Source organism: Hylobates moloch, unplaced genomic scaffold (assembly GCF_009828535.3).
Source record: "Hylobates moloch isolate HMO894 unplaced genomic scaffold, HMol_V3 SCAFFOLD_21, whole genome shotgun sequence".
Lineage (NCBI taxonomy): Eukaryota > Metazoa > Chordata > Mammalia > Primates > Hylobatidae > Hylobates > Hylobates moloch.
The window spans coordinates 15,556,689-15,572,317 of record NW_026652296.1 but is presented as its reverse complement, the minus strand read 5'-3'; the positions used below and the strand labels follow the sequence as shown (position 1 = coordinate 15,572,317).

The following is a 15,629-nucleotide window of genomic DNA, read 5'->3' as shown; positions in this document are numbered from 1 at the left end:
CAGGTCTTGCTGCTTAGGCCACAGGTATTCACCCAGGGTCACCATGGGTGTCCTCCCAATGCTGAATTTTGCTATTATAGACTAGTATTGGGTTCTATGAAAAAGTCCAAGCCTTACTTCATTCCCTTCCCCCCAAAAGAAAGCAGCTCTCTCTGCACTGTGCTGCCTGTGATTGGATTAGTGGTGATGCAGAAAACAAAATTGTCTTTCATACTCTCTTCAATGTGTATTTTTAATTATTATGCTATAATCAGGTTCTGTAATCTCTCATCTGGCCTGCTTAGCTTTTGAGAAAGTATTATCATATGTGGATAATTATTAAATTTGACGTTTTGGAGGGTATAATCTCTGTGGAGTCCTACACAACCAGGTTTTTCTGCCCATTCCCCAAAAATAACTATATTTGAATCTTTTCTAAGTTGTAAAGTGATTTCCCATAGAATTGAGCAAAATACATTTAAGTCCTCCTGTTTTCTTCTTTTCCTATGAGTATAAAACTTTCAGATTTTTGTGCCAATTTAGTGCACTTTAATATTTTTGCATTTTTTTCATTTGTCCAACAGGACAAATCATTTGATCACTTAATCTTTTCCCCATCATAATTCCATATCTAAGATGTATGCATCACCATACCATTTTTATGCTTTCCAAATCACTGATTTCTGATTTCAACTTTATCAATACATTCCTTTATCATTTGGAAATGGTTTTTTCCACATTTCATTGAATTCAATTCTAATATGAATATAGTAATCACATGTTGTGCTTGGATTGCATTTTTCTGGTTTGTTTTTGCAAATATTGTGCCCCTTTGTTTTATCTGCATCTTTCGGACACTAGATGAGATGAAAGTTTTGTTCTTGATCCATAAGTAAGATTAATATCTCAGACTCTATTTTTTATCAGTAAGCTTGGAACAGAACAGTTTCTGGTATTTTCTTAAGGGAAGTGTGAGGAAGATTACAGTGGTTAGCAGACACAGTAATCAATTTTAGTTCAGAACAATATCACCCTACTCTGTTGGGGTTTCTGCAATAAGGAACTACTTGCTGCCTTTGAGGCAAACAGATAAATTTGGTAAGATCTCAGAGTGGCTCATAGAGAAACTATGCAGCTCACATGATTTATGTTTGATAGCATAGCACTTTTATCTGTGGTTGGCCTTTCTCTTTTCCCCTTCCATAGAGCATTGCCTACAGGAAGGTTAAGATTCTAAGACAGAATAATTGAAAATAAGTTTTCAAGCTATCCTTTCCCCAGAACTACCCTCCAAGGTGTTCTGAATGTACACAGGGACACTGTTGGGATGCTTTCTTCTTCTCCTGTGGTCTGCTCATAACAAAGTCTTTATGACTCAAAGTAAAGAAAGTTTCTTTAGACTTTTCAGGATGTCACCACAATTGGAAAAATCTATGCTTCTACCAAAAGTGGGAATTTTAGCTTCATGTCCACTCACAATACATTATTCAATTCATTAATTGTGGCAAATATTTCTCACAGCCTGTTTGGGGATTCAGCTATTCACTACTGAAGTAGAAACTTCTTTTAATTAAAAAAAAAATTCTACTGTTTAGGTAGATTTCATGGAAAGAACCCAATTTAGAAACCAGCATTTTTACTTTTTTTCCAACAGTTGTTCCTATCACCATGAAAGCATACTAAAATTCTCTCATCCTTTGAAAACACATCTGGAGCTTACCTCACCCTCCAGATACAGCCTCAGCTCTCATTCCACCATGAATTCAGACTTCCTGAGAAGGTTGCAGCCGGTCTCCATCCTTCAACTGACAACCCAACACAATTGTATTCATCTCTCATTAAAGTTACTAGCAACAACTAAGAAAAACTTTGGATACATGTCAGTCTTTATTCTGTTGAACTTGACAGACATATTTGACATTGTGTGCCCCATTTACTTGTTAAAATTTCTTTCTTTGGATTCCATAATGTTTCATTATCTTCTTTGTCATTGGACTTCTATGATTGCTCATTCTTAGGTAAAATAGAACGTGTCTCAAGATCATTTTTAAAACAAAAGGAAGTATGGAGTTCTATCTAAAACAGAGTATTTAAATTATTGCATCATGAAGGGAAACTCACTTTTAGAATATAAAGGCATTCTCAGAAACCAATTGCTTTTGTAGCCTGAAGCTAGTCTTTTTCCTACTTTTGTCTGTAATTCCATAAAATGAAAGTGATCTGGCATGATGATCTACAAGGACTGATAAAAATTTGCTGGGGCTTCCAGAAGAAAGAAAATGCCTTTGACATTATGTTGCTGGGGACATTGACTTTGTCCCACACTCAGCAGGGGTGAGGAAGTTGGCATTTACTGATAAGCTAAGAAAAGGCAGTGCCTTTTGTAATTTAAGCTCCATCCATGGCACACTCACTCAGGGAAGATATAAATGACAAGGTCTGCTTAGCTCTCAGACAAGGTTTTCCAAGCAAGATGAAGCCCAACATCATCTTCGTACTTTCCTTGCTCCTCATCTTGGAGAAGCAAGCAGCTGTGATGGGACAAAAAGGTGAGTGGAGAGGGTAAGCCTTGGGGAAAGCTGCTCAGACAGCTAAAAATCTAAGATTATTTGGGGTGCAAACAGTAACCTGTTTAGGCACAGATTCTTCTCATTGAAGAGAATTGATTTTCTCCACCCAAACTTCAGCTTTTCTAGAAATATCAATAATTTGTTGGGGGAAAAGTGGGGGGTAAGAGTTGTAAGGGAGCTTTGGAGATAATGTATGCATACATTTTTATTATCAATTACCAGGTGGATCAAAAGACCAATTACCAAGTGGATCTTCCCAATTCCCACATGGACAAAAGGGCCAGCACTATTCTGGACAAAAAGGCAAGCAACAAACTGAATCCAAAGGCAGTTTTTCTATTCAACACACATATCATGTAGATGCCAATGATCATGACCGGACCCGAAAAAGTCAGCAATATGATTTGAATGCCCAACATAAAATGACAAAATCAGAACGACATCTAGGTGGAAGTCAACAACTGCTCCATAATAAACAAGAAGGCAGAGACCATGCTAAATCAAAAGATCATTTTCACATGGTAGTTATACACCATAAAGGAGGCAAAGCTCATCGTGGGACACAAAATCCTTCTCAAGATCGGGGGAATAGCCCAACTGGAAAGGGAATATCCAGTCAATATTCAAACACAGAAGAAAGGCTATGGGTTCATGGACTAAGTAAAGAACAAACTTCCGTCTCTGGTGCACAAAAAGGTAGAACACAAGGTGGATCCCAAAGCAGTTATGTTCTCCAAACTGAAGAGCTAGTAGCTAACAAACGACAAGGTGAGACTCAAAATTATCATCAAAATAAAGGGCATTACCAAAATGTGGTTGAAGTGAGAGAGGAACATTCAAGTAAAGTACAAACCTCACTCTGTCCTGCATATCAAGACAGACTCCAACATGGATCCAAAGACATTTTTTCTACCCAAGATGAGCTCCTAGTATATAACAAGAATCAACACCAGACAAAAAATCTCAATCAAGATCAAGGGCATGGCCAAAAGGCAAATAAAATATCATACCAATCTTCAAGTACAGAATAAAGACAACTCCACTATGGAGAGAATGGTGTGCAGAAAGATGTATCCCAAAGCAGTATTTATAGCCAAACTGAAGAGAAAGCACATGGCAAGTCTCAAAAACAGATAATAATTCCCAGTCAAGAGCAAGAACATAGCCAAAGGGCAAATAAACTATCATACCAATCTTCAAGTACAGAAGAAAGACGACTCCACTCTGGAGAAAATGGTGTGCAGAAAGGTGTATCCCAAAGCAGTATTTATAGCCAAACTGAAAAGCTAGTAGCAGGCAAGTCTCAAATCCAGGCACCAAATCCTAAGCAAGAGCCATGGCATGGTGAAAATGCAAAAGGAGGGTCTGGCCAATCTACAAATAGAGAACAAGACCTACTCAGTCATGAACAAAAAAGCAGACACCAACATGGATCTCATGGGGTATTGGATATTGTAATTATAGAGCAGGAAGATGACGGTGATCGTCATTTGGTACAACGTCTTAACAATGACCGAAACCCATTATCTACATAAACCTACCTTTCAGTAACCATGTGAAAGGATGGACCAATATCAAGGTAATTTTTTTTTTTTTTTAGCAAATAGAGGAGATACCTCTCCCAATGTTTAGAATTATTGGGGACTCTCCAGGACTTTTGTGGGATTGATAACCATTGTTCGCAGCAATAGAAGTGCTGTATAACAAGTGGTAGGAAGATGAGCCTCACCATTCCCTGGTGAGGAGAGGGTCTGGTAGTGGCACAGAAGGATGTTTGGCCTATCATGAGGTCCTAGAATTCCTATCCTTAATTGAATATTCTTCAATAATATTTTTTTATATATGCCTACCTGCTAAAGGTTTTTTTTTGAACATGTACTGACTACATATGCATATTTATAAGTTTATGGTATACTCTTGTCAGTTCTTATACTTTAAGTTAGTAAACCTCAATTTCTTTCCTATATAGTATAAAGGATTACAGCAGTTAATATTTTCTTTCTGCACACCAGTGAATGTTCTTGCATCCCTGTTAGGGTTCATCTATGCTCCTTCAGAGACCACAAGCCCAAAGACTATCAGTCCTCCCTCTCAGAATACAGGAAAGAGATATGTAGAAAAATCCCTGTTCATGTTGTGAAAGAGGAGATGGAAAGAGAGACACAAGAGATGGTGAGGGATCTCATGGGCCAATTGGATGTTTACAACATCAGGAGAAGAAAACTGAAGCCCTGAGAGGGGTAATGGTGCTTCCTTGCCTCTTTGCAATAAGTAACACTGCACTTGAAGAGAGGGCAAGCAGTAGAAACAGTGGCCCCAGCTGGCAACTAGTGGCCTGGTATCCTAGTAATAGAGGGCTGGTACAGTTGGAGCTGAAGGGGAAAGGGGGCCCAGCTACCATCCCCACCCTTCACTTTTTACTATACTCACATCACTGATTCTCTTCTTTCTCTCTAGGTGTCACTTGACCTCAGTGAATTCTGTGATGTTTCTGAGATGCAGACTCCCATGTAGTTTCAGACCCTTGGTCCATGGATGACACCACCTGCCCATGCTTCCTTGAATTAGGCTTTCTTAACCTGAAGCCCCTTCAAACTTCCAATAAAGAGATCATTTTCTGCTTCATCTGCTTTTGACTCCTGTTTTCTCTGGATTCCTAGTGGCTCAAGGGGTTGAGGGCATTTCTAATATAAATGGTTTTGAAAGAAAATAAAGGGACATTTTTGAAGCACTAGGGAGAACAGTAATCAAAGCCACATTTCAAGATGTATTGATAGAAACCAACACTAAAAATAGGGTGCTGTTAGTCTACCAGTCACATGTCTACCACCTGAGGCCAACACTAAAGGCTTTCATGACCCTGGCACTAGTAAGACCCCAGGAACTAAAAATATCCCAGAAAGACAAGAGAAAATGTATTGCAACAGGCCCTGGGGATCAATTCCACAGTAGCACATCCCTTCAATTAGCTTGAGAATGTCTTACTCCTACAGTATCCATTGAGATGCAATTACACCAAATGTTTAATCTGCACAACTTCAGTAACAGCAAGTGGGTTAAAATGTCACCTGTGGATGGAAAGACCGGAGGACCAGTCAAAGGAATCTTGAGGCAGGTGGTGTCTTCATAATGGAAATTCTGCTGCCTATACTGCCTTTTCCCCCTCCATTTTAAAAAAGTTTCCAGAGAAAGCTAAACCTTCAGGAGAAGAGGCCAACATAGGGGAGTGAGAAACTCACAAGCCTAAGAATAAGAGATTTGGATTCTAGTTCCAATTCCGCCACAATAACCTGTATATCTTTACCTAAATCTGTTCTTCCCCGCAAGCTTAAGTCCCACATCTGCAACATGGAAAAGTTTGACACAGCAATCTTCATAGTACATACTGACTCAATATTGTAGATATTCAAAAGAAAGAAAGAAGAAAGAAAGAAAGAGAGAGAGAGAAGAAAGAAAGAAAGAAAGAGAAAGAAGGAAGGAAGAGAGAGAGAGACGGAAAGGAGAGGAAAGGAAAGGAAAGAGGGAGTGAAGGAGGGAAGGAAGGAAGGAAGGAAGCAAGGAAGGAAGGAAAGAAGGAAGGAGGGAAGGAAGGAAGAGAGAAAGGGAGAAAGAGAGAGAGGGAGAGAGGGAGAGAGAGGGCGGGAGGGAAGGGGAGAGAGAGAGAAAGAAAGAAAGAAAGAAAGAAAGAAAGAAGAAAGAAAGAAAGAAAGAAAGAAGCAAGCAAGGAAAGAAGCAAGCAAAGAAAGAAAGAGAAAGAAAGAAAGAAAAGGAAGGAAGAAAGAGAGGAAGGGAGGGAGGGAAGGAAGGAAGGAAGGAACAAAGGAAGGAAGGAAGGAGAGAGAAGAAAGAAAGAAAGAAGCAAGCAAAGAAAGAGAAAGAAAGGAAGGAAGAAAGAAAGAGAGGAAGGGAGGGAGGGAGGGAAGGAAGGAAAGAACAAAGGAAGGAAGGAAGGAGAGAGAAGAAAGAAAGAAAGAAAGCAAAGAAATAAAAAGAAAGAAAGAAAGAAGAAAGAAAGAAGAAAGAAAGAAAGAAAGAAAGAAAGAAAGAAAGAAAGAAAGAAAGAAAGAAAGAAAGAAAGAAGAAAGGGAAAGAAAGAAAGAAAGAAATCTCCATCAGGTCTTAATGTCTTCATGTTGCCTGTAGGTGTGTGATTAGAGACTTTGTCATAGTGGCATGAGAACGCCATCTCTCTTCACTGCTACCTTCCCAAGAGAATAGAGACTTTGTGCTCAGCCACCTGCTTTATTTTCCCAGCCCAGCAGTTAGAAAGGACAGGTTATGATGGGCTTAGGGGCCTTAGCATCAGAGAAGCTAGAATTACCTGCTACAGTCTGCTGAACAGATTCTCTCTTCTATGTATGGACAGAAATACATTAAACAGTTTCCCTGACGTGTTGCTGATTGCATGGGAGAGGGAAACATAAATTGACATGCAAACAAGCAAAAGAGCCAGAGTCATAACTGCTGTGTGCTGTGGTACAATTAGCATGAACTTTTGTTCCCATCACTTGCATAGTCTTGGGCCACAGGATCTCTGATACTGACCTCCTGCCTCTTAATGAGGGGATATAATAACCATCTCATAAAAATGCTTAGATGTATTGAGTGAGATGATCACAGCCCAAGTGCTCAGGGAAAAGTGCCGGAATGACAACAAATTTGGAAATAATAATAATAAAACAATTTTTATTATATGTTCTTTGAAATGGAGGTAAAATTCATACGAAGAAATGCACAGATCTTATATATCTGTTTGAATGAGATTGACAAACACATACATGTGGTTGCACAACACCTAGATGAGCATAGAGAACATTAATCTTGCCTTATGCCCCTTTCAAATTCACTCCAAGCCATTCAGGGGCAGATGTTATACTGACATAGAAACTAATAACTTGCTTGTTTTTAATCCTTACATAATGAAATCATATAATAACATTACCTTTTGTGTCTGACTGTTATTCAGTGTTTGAGATTGATTGTTTTTGTATGTATCAGCAGTTCATTCTTTTTATTGTTGAATAATATTACATTGTTTGAGTCTCCATATTTGTTCTTCCATTTATCTGCTGATAGATGAACATTTGGTGTTCCCAAATGAACGATTGTGAATTAAGATATCACATAAATCCCTGTACAAGGCACAATAACATATATTTTTAATTATCTGTGGTAAATACCCAGGAGTGAAATTTTCTCCCAATGTGTGGCTTGGGTTTTTTTTTTTTTTTTTTTTTCATTTTCTTAATGATGGTGTATTCAGAAGAGTAGAAGTTTTAAAGTGTGACAGAATCAAATATATCTATTTTCCCTTTTAAATTGAATATTATTGTGTCTAAGAAATTTTGCCTTCTCCAAGGCTGCAAAAATGTTCTGTTTGTGATATCTTTCCCTAGAAGCAGCATAGGTTTAGCATCTATATTAAGGTTGATGGTTCAAATTGATTAATACGTGCATTCCATGCAAGGTACAGATCAAGGTTCCTTTCTTCCAAGATGCTCTTGTTTTTACTAATTATTAATAATGCTGCTATGGACATTCATGTGCAAATTTTTGTGTAAATACATTTTCAGTTCGCTTTTGTATAACCATGGAAGTGGAATTTTTGGGTCACATGGCAACACTGTTTAACTCTTGAAGAAACTGACACACTGTTTTTACAATGACTCTACCATTTTATAGTCCCACCAGCAATGTATGAATGTTGCTGTTTCTCCACATCTTCATCAACACTTGCTATTGTGTGTTTTTTAAGATTATAGTTATTGTAAAAGGTGTGAAGTGGTATCATGTTGTGGTTTTGATTTGTATTTTTCCTGAGGACTAAAGATATCACACATCATTTCATTTCTTTCTTTCTTTCTTTTTTTTTTTTTTGAGACGGAGTCTTGCTCTGTCATTCTGGCTGGAGTGCAATGGCATGATCTTGGCTCACTGCAACCTCCACCTCCTGTTCTCCTGCCTCACCCTCCAGAGTAGCTGAGATTCCTGGTACCCACCATCATGCCCGGCTAATTTTTTTGTATTTTTGTAGAGACGGGGTTTCACCATGTTGGCCAGGCTGGTCTTGAATGCCTGACCTCAGGTGATCCACCCACCTTGGCCTCCCAAAGTGCTGGGATTACAGGCGTGAGCCGCCACATCCAGCCATCATTTCATTTCTTATTGGCCATTTGTTTTCTTTTGGAAAAATGTCTCTTAATATCCATCACCCGATTTTTATTCATAAATTTTATCTTTTTATTGTTGCCATTAGGAATTCTTTTTATGTTTTGAATACTAGGCCCTTATCAGATATAGAATTTGCAAATGTGTTCTCCCATTCTGTGGACTGTCCTTTCGTTTTCAAGTTAGTGTCTTCTGACTCACAAGTTTTTAACTTTCATCTATCATTGTATCTACTTTTTTCCTTACTTGTGTGTTTAGTGGCATATCTAAGAAACTGTTGTTGATTACCAGATCACAAAGATATATGCCTATGTTTTGTTTCAAAGTGTTTTATAATTTTAGCTGATATATGTAGGTCTTCTTAAATTTTGAGTCCATTTTTGTATGTGGTGTTATATAAGGTTGCAACTGTGTTCTTTTGCACGTGGATATCCAGTTTTCCTAGGATGACATGCTGAAAAGGTGAGACTTTCCCCACTGAATGGTTTTACTACCCTTGTTGAAGATAAGTGAGCTTACAATATAATGGTTTATTTTTGGACTCTCAATTCTATTCCTTAGATGTATGTGTCTATCTTTATGCTACTACCACACTGCCCTGATACTGCAGCTTTGTAGTAGGTGTTGAAATAGGGAGGTGTGAGTCCTCCAAATTTTCACCCTTTTTCAAGATTGTGGTGGCTATTCTGGGTGTCTTGTATTTACACATGAATTTTAGGATTAACATGTCAATTTCCGCAAAAAGTCATCTGGAATTTTATAAGAATTCTATTGAATTTATAGATCAAATATGGAAAATAGGCAGCCTAGTAATATCAAGTCTTCAATTCACAAACATGAAATGGCTCTGTCTTTTTTTTAATGTCTTTGAACAATGATTTGTTGTTTTTCAGTGTACAGGTGTTGCCATTTTTTTTTGCTTAAGTGACCTACTATGTATTTCATTCTTCTGAGGCTATTGCAAATGGGTTTTTTCATAATGCAGATGCAATTTCATATGCATAATACATTGATATTATGTCTTCCACCTTCCTGAATTCATTTATTAGCTCTAATAATATTTTGGGGTGGTATGTATTCTTAAGAGTTTTCTATATATACCATCATGTCTATAAGTATTTCATGTATGGCAAGTCTAATGGTGACGAACTTGAAGTATTTATGTATCTGAGAGTATTTTAATTTTTCCCTGACTTTAAAGATAGATTTGCCACGATATAGAATTCTTGCTGGACAAATATTTCTTTCACCACTTTTAATATGTTCTCTCACTATCTTCTGGCTTGCATGGTTTTCATAAGAAATAATCTGCTAAGCTTATTGATTAGTCATCTTTGTCATTGATATTTTGATTATAAATTGTCTAGGTGTGGATCTCTTAGATTTTTTTTCTAACTTGGTATTCATTGAGCTTCTTGGATGTGGAGATTAATATTGTTAAGCAAAATCAAAATGTTTTTAGCCATTATATCTTCAAATATCCTCTGCCTCATTCTCTCTTCTGAAATTCCCATTATGCATATGTTTTTACATAGATTATGCTCCATAGGTCTTTGAAGCTCTATTCATTTTTTTTATTTTTATTTTTTTTTTTTTTACTGTTTCTCAGAGTGTACAATCTCGATTGGCCTATAATTATGTTGGGTTTTTCTTCTGTCCATTCCTACCTGCTGGTGAGCCCCTCTGGTGAATTTCTATTTCAGCGATTGTACTTTACAACTTCATCACTTATCTTGAATTATTTCAATATTGTGAGACATGATTTTCATACTTTTCTTTAGTCTTTTTCTCCATGATTTCCTTTAGTTCTTGGAGTATACTAACTGATGTCTTTCTCCACTAGGCTATTGTCTGGGACTCCTAAAGGAATATTTCTTTTTTTTTTTTTTTTTTTTTTGAGATGGAGTCTCGCACTGTTGCCCAGGCTGGAGTGCAGCGGTGCAATCTCGGCTCACTGCAAGCTCTGCCTACCGGGTTCATGCCATTCTCCTGCCTCAGCCTCCCAGCTAGCTGGGACTACAGGCACCAGCCACCACGCCAGCTAATTGTTTGTATTTTCAGCAGAGACAGGGTTCACCATGTTAGCCAGGATGGTCTCGATCTCCTGACCTCGGGATCCTCCCGCCTCGGCCTCCCAAAGTGCTGGGATTACAGGTGTGAGCCACTGCTCCCGGCCTTAAAGGAACATTTCTATTTATTGTTTCCCCTCTTTTCTGTGTATGGGTAATATTTCCTGTTTCTTTGCATGTCTCATAATTTTTTAAATAAAACTGGACTCTTTACATAATATAATTTGCAGCTTTGGAAACAGATTATCTCTTCACTATTTGTTTATGTGGTTTTCATTGCTGATTACTCGCTTGGTAACCTCTTGGACTAATTTTGTGAAGTCTACGTTACGTGTCATGTGCACTAAAGTCTCTGTTTTGTTAGCTTACTAGTCAGGTAATGAGTGGACAGCAATGATCTTAAATTATGTAACTCACCTGGACTTTTCCAAAGGGCTGTATGTGTATATGTTGAGGTATATATTCATTGTTGCAGCAAGCAGTTTGGAACTCAACGTTGGACTTCACTTCCTACTCACACACAGCCTGGAATTCAGCCAGAGGTAACTATTAGGGCATTCTTAGGCCTTTCCTGAGCATGTTCACAGCACTGGGGCAAATATACAATGCTACACATGGGTATAGACTTTTAAATTCCCAAAAGTAACACAAAGAGTTTCAAGATACACTGGACACCTCATTTCCCACATTTTCATTTTTTGTTTTTTGGTCGTGCTCTTTTTAGCTCTAATTGGTCTTGCTGTCTGAAGTAGCTATGAGGTCAAAAAATTTCCCCAGAATGAAATCATGTTCTTTACAGCAACATGGATAGAACTGGAGGCCATTATTTTCAGTGAAAGAACTCAGAAACAGAAAGTCAAAAACTGTGTGTTCTCACTTATAAGTGGTAACTAAATAATGTCTATACATGGACATAGAGTGTGCTGTAATAGACACTGATGACTTGGAAGGGTGACTTGGAAGGATTGCTTTGACAGTTTAGACTCTTTTTTGGTTCCATATACATTTTAGGATTGCTTTTTTTCTGATTCTGTGAGGAATGACATTTGATAGATGTTGCAATGGATCTGGAGATTGCTTTGGGCAGTATTGGCATTTTAACAATATTAATTCTTCCAATCCTTGAGCATAGGATGCTTTTCCATTTCATTGGGTCATCTACAGTTTCATTCATGAGTGTTTTGTAGTTTTCCTTACAGAAATCTTTCACTGCCAGGTAGAATATTTTTCTATGTATTTTTTTTTGTAGCTACAGTAAACGGGATTGACTTGATTGAGAAAGGCTGATTTTGGCAATACTTGTGAGTACAGGTTGAAAATCCCTAATCCAAAAAATTCAGAATCCAAAATACTCCAAAATCCTAAAATTTTTGAGGGTCAACATGGAGTCACAAGTAGGAAATACCATCTGACTGCATGTGATGGGTCACACTTAGAATGCAGGCTCAAAACAATAAAAATGACACTGTTGACCCTGCAGAAAAAGTGCCTATAGATGACATAGTGAAAATTTATGATGGGTTTATTGTCAGCATGTATTTATAAGAAAACAACAAATCATGTCAGTTTAAATATTCAAGCAGCGACTTTTAAGACAAAAACCACTGTTAATGAGACAGATGACACTGCAAAAAAACATTTAGAAAAAGTATCCAGTGCAATGCCTCCTTATCCCTAGAGGACTCAACAGTCCCTCAATTGCTTCTGATGTCTCTTTTAACCTAAAAAAAAAGAGTACAATAACCTTTTAAAATATGACACAGGGTATTTACCTAAAAAGTAAAACCCACAACCAATATTATACTCAATGCTGAAAAGCTGAAAGCTTTTCCTTAAGATCAGAAACAAGACAGGGATGCAGCTATTGCCATTTCTATTCACATTGTACTTGGAGTTCTAGCCACAGAAAGCAAGCAAGAAAAAGAAATGAAAGCCATCTAAATTTAAAAAAAAACAGGGATGGGTCAAAAACAAAATTAAGATAGAAATTAAAAAATTATTCCAACCGAATGACAATAATGATGGAACCTATCAAAACCTCTGGGATACAGCAAAGGCGGTGCTAGGAGGAAAGTTCATAGCCCTAAATGCCTACATCAAAAAGTCTGAAAGAGCACAGACAATCTAAGGTCATGCCTCAAGAAACTAGAGAGACAAGAACAAGTCAAACCTAAACCCAGCAGAAGAAAGGAAATAACCAAGATCAGAGCAGAACCAAACAAAATTGAAACAAACAAACAAAAAAAGTAACAAAGATAAATGAAACAAAAAGCTGGTTCTTTGAAAAGATAAATAAGACTGATAGATCATTAGCAAGATTAACCAAGAAAAGAAGAGAAAATCCAAATAACCTCACTGAGAAATGAAACAGGAGAGATTACAACTGACATCACTGAAATACAGAAGATCATTCAAGGCTATTATGAACACCTTTATGCACATAAACTAGAAAACCTAGAAGAGATGCATAAATTCCTGGAAAAAATACAACCCTCCTAGCTTAAATTAGAAAGAGTTAGATACCCTGAACAGACCAGTAACAAGCAGCCAGATTAAAATGGTAATTTAAAAATTACCAACAAAAAAAGTCCAGGACCAGACAGATTCACAGCAGAATTCTACCAGACATTCAAACAAGTATTGGTACCAATCCTTTTGACACTATTCCACAAGATAGAGAAAGAAGGAACCCACCCTAATTTATTCTATGAAGCCAGCATCAGCCTAATACCAAAACCAGGAAAGGACACAACCAAAAAAGAAAACTACAGACGATATGCTTGATGAACACAGATGCTAAAACCCTTAACAAAATACTAGCTAACCGAATCCAACAACATATCAAAAAGATAATCCACCATGATCAAGTGAGTTTCATACCAGGGATGCAGGGATGGTTTAACATAAGCAAGTCAATGTGATTCACCACATAAACGGAATTAAAAACAAAAATCACATGATCATCTCAACAGATGCAGAAAAAGCATTCGACAAAATCCAGCATTGCTTAATGATCAAAACCCTCAGCAAAATCGGCATACAAGGGACATACATTAATGTAATAAAAGCCATCTATGACAAACCCACAGCCAACATAATACTGAATGGGGAAAAGTTGAAGGCATTCCCCCTGAGAATGGGAACAAGACAAAGATGCCCACTCTTACCTCTCCTCTTTAACATAGTACTGGAAGTCTTAGCCAGAGCAATCCAACGAGAGAAAGAGATAAATGGCATCCAAACTGGTAAAGAGGAAGTTAAACCGTTCCTGTTTGCTGACGATATGACTTTTTACCTTGAAAACCCTAAGGACTCCTCCAGAAAGCTCCTAGGACTGATAAATGAATTCAGCGAAGTTTCCAGATACAAGATTAATGTACTCAAATTAGTAGCTCTTCTATACACCAACAGTGACCAAGCAGAGAATCAAATCAAGAACTCGACCGCTTTTACAATAGCTGCAAAAATAAAATAAAATAAAATACTTAGGAATACACCTAACAAAGGAGTTGAAAGACCTCTACAAGGAAAACTACAAAGCACTGCTTAAAAAAAAATCATAGACGACACAAACAAATGCAAAACACATCCCATGCTCATGGATGAGTAGAATCAATATTGTGAAAATGACCATACCATACTGCCAAAAGCAATCTACAAATTCAAGGCAATCCCCATCAAAATACCACCATAATTCTTCACAGATTTAGGAAAAACAATTCTAAAATTCATATGGAACCAAAAAAGAGCCCACATAGCCAAAGCAAGACTAAGCAAAAAGAACAAATCTGGACGCATCACACTACCTGATTTCAAACTATGCTATAAGGATATAGTCACAAAAATAGCTTGGCACTGGTATAAAAATAGGCACATAGACCAATGGAACAGAATAGAGAACACAGAAATAAACCCAAATGCTTATAGCCAACTGATCTTTGGCAAAGCAAACAAAAACATAAAGTGGGGAAAAGGATTCCCTTTTCAACAAATGGTGCTGGGATAATTGGCTAGACACATGTAGGAGAATGAAATTGGATCCTCATCTCACACTTTATACAAAAATCAATTCAAGATAGATTAAAGACTTAAACCTAATACCTGAAACTATAAAAATTCTAGAAGATAACATTGGAAAAATCATTCTAGACATTGGCTTAGGCAAGGATTTCATGACCAAAGGCAAGAAGCAATTGCAATAAAAACAAGGATAAATAGCTGGGACCTAATTAAACTAAAGGGCTTTTGCACGGCAAAAGGAACAGTCAGTAGAGTAAATGGACAACCCACAGAGTGGGAGAAAATCTTCACATTCTATACATCTGACAAAGGACTAATATCCAGAATCTACAACAAACTCAAACAAATCAGTAAGAAAAAACAATCAATCCCATCAAAAAGTGGGCTAAGGACATGAACAGACAATCCTGAAAAGAAGATATACAGACTGGGTGCGGTGGCTCACGCCTGTAATCTCAGCACTTTGGGAGGCCGAGGCGGGCGGATCACGAGGTCAGGAGATCGAGACCATCCTGGCTAACACGGTGAAACCCCGTCTCTACTAAAAATACAAAAAATTAGCCAGCCGCGGTGGCGGGCGCCTGTAGTCCCAGCTGCTCCGGGGACTGAGGCAGGAGAATGGCGTGAACCCGGGAGGCAGAGCTTGCAGTGAACTGAGATGGCGCCACTGCACTCCAGCCTGGGTGAAAGAGCAAAACTCCATCTCAAAAAAAAAAAAAGAAGATATACAAATGGCCAACAAACATACGAAAAAATTCTCAGCATCACTAATGATCAGGGAAATGCAAATCAAAACCACAATGCAATACCACCTTACTCCTAT

At 37.8% G+C, this 15,629-nt stretch overlaps 1 protein-coding gene across 1 annotated transcript; it reads left to right on the top strand.

The window, feature by feature from the left end:
* The first annotated feature begins 2,452 nt into the window (after nucleotides 1–2,452).
* SEMG1 (semenogelin 1) lies at nucleotides 2,453–4,084 on the top strand. Its single transcript, XM_032142135.1, is given in 2 exon segments — nucleotides 2,453–2,528; nucleotides 2,772–4,084. Coding segments are annotated over 2 exon segments (1,389 nt in total).
* Nucleotides 4,085–15,629: the final 11,545 nt, after the last annotated feature.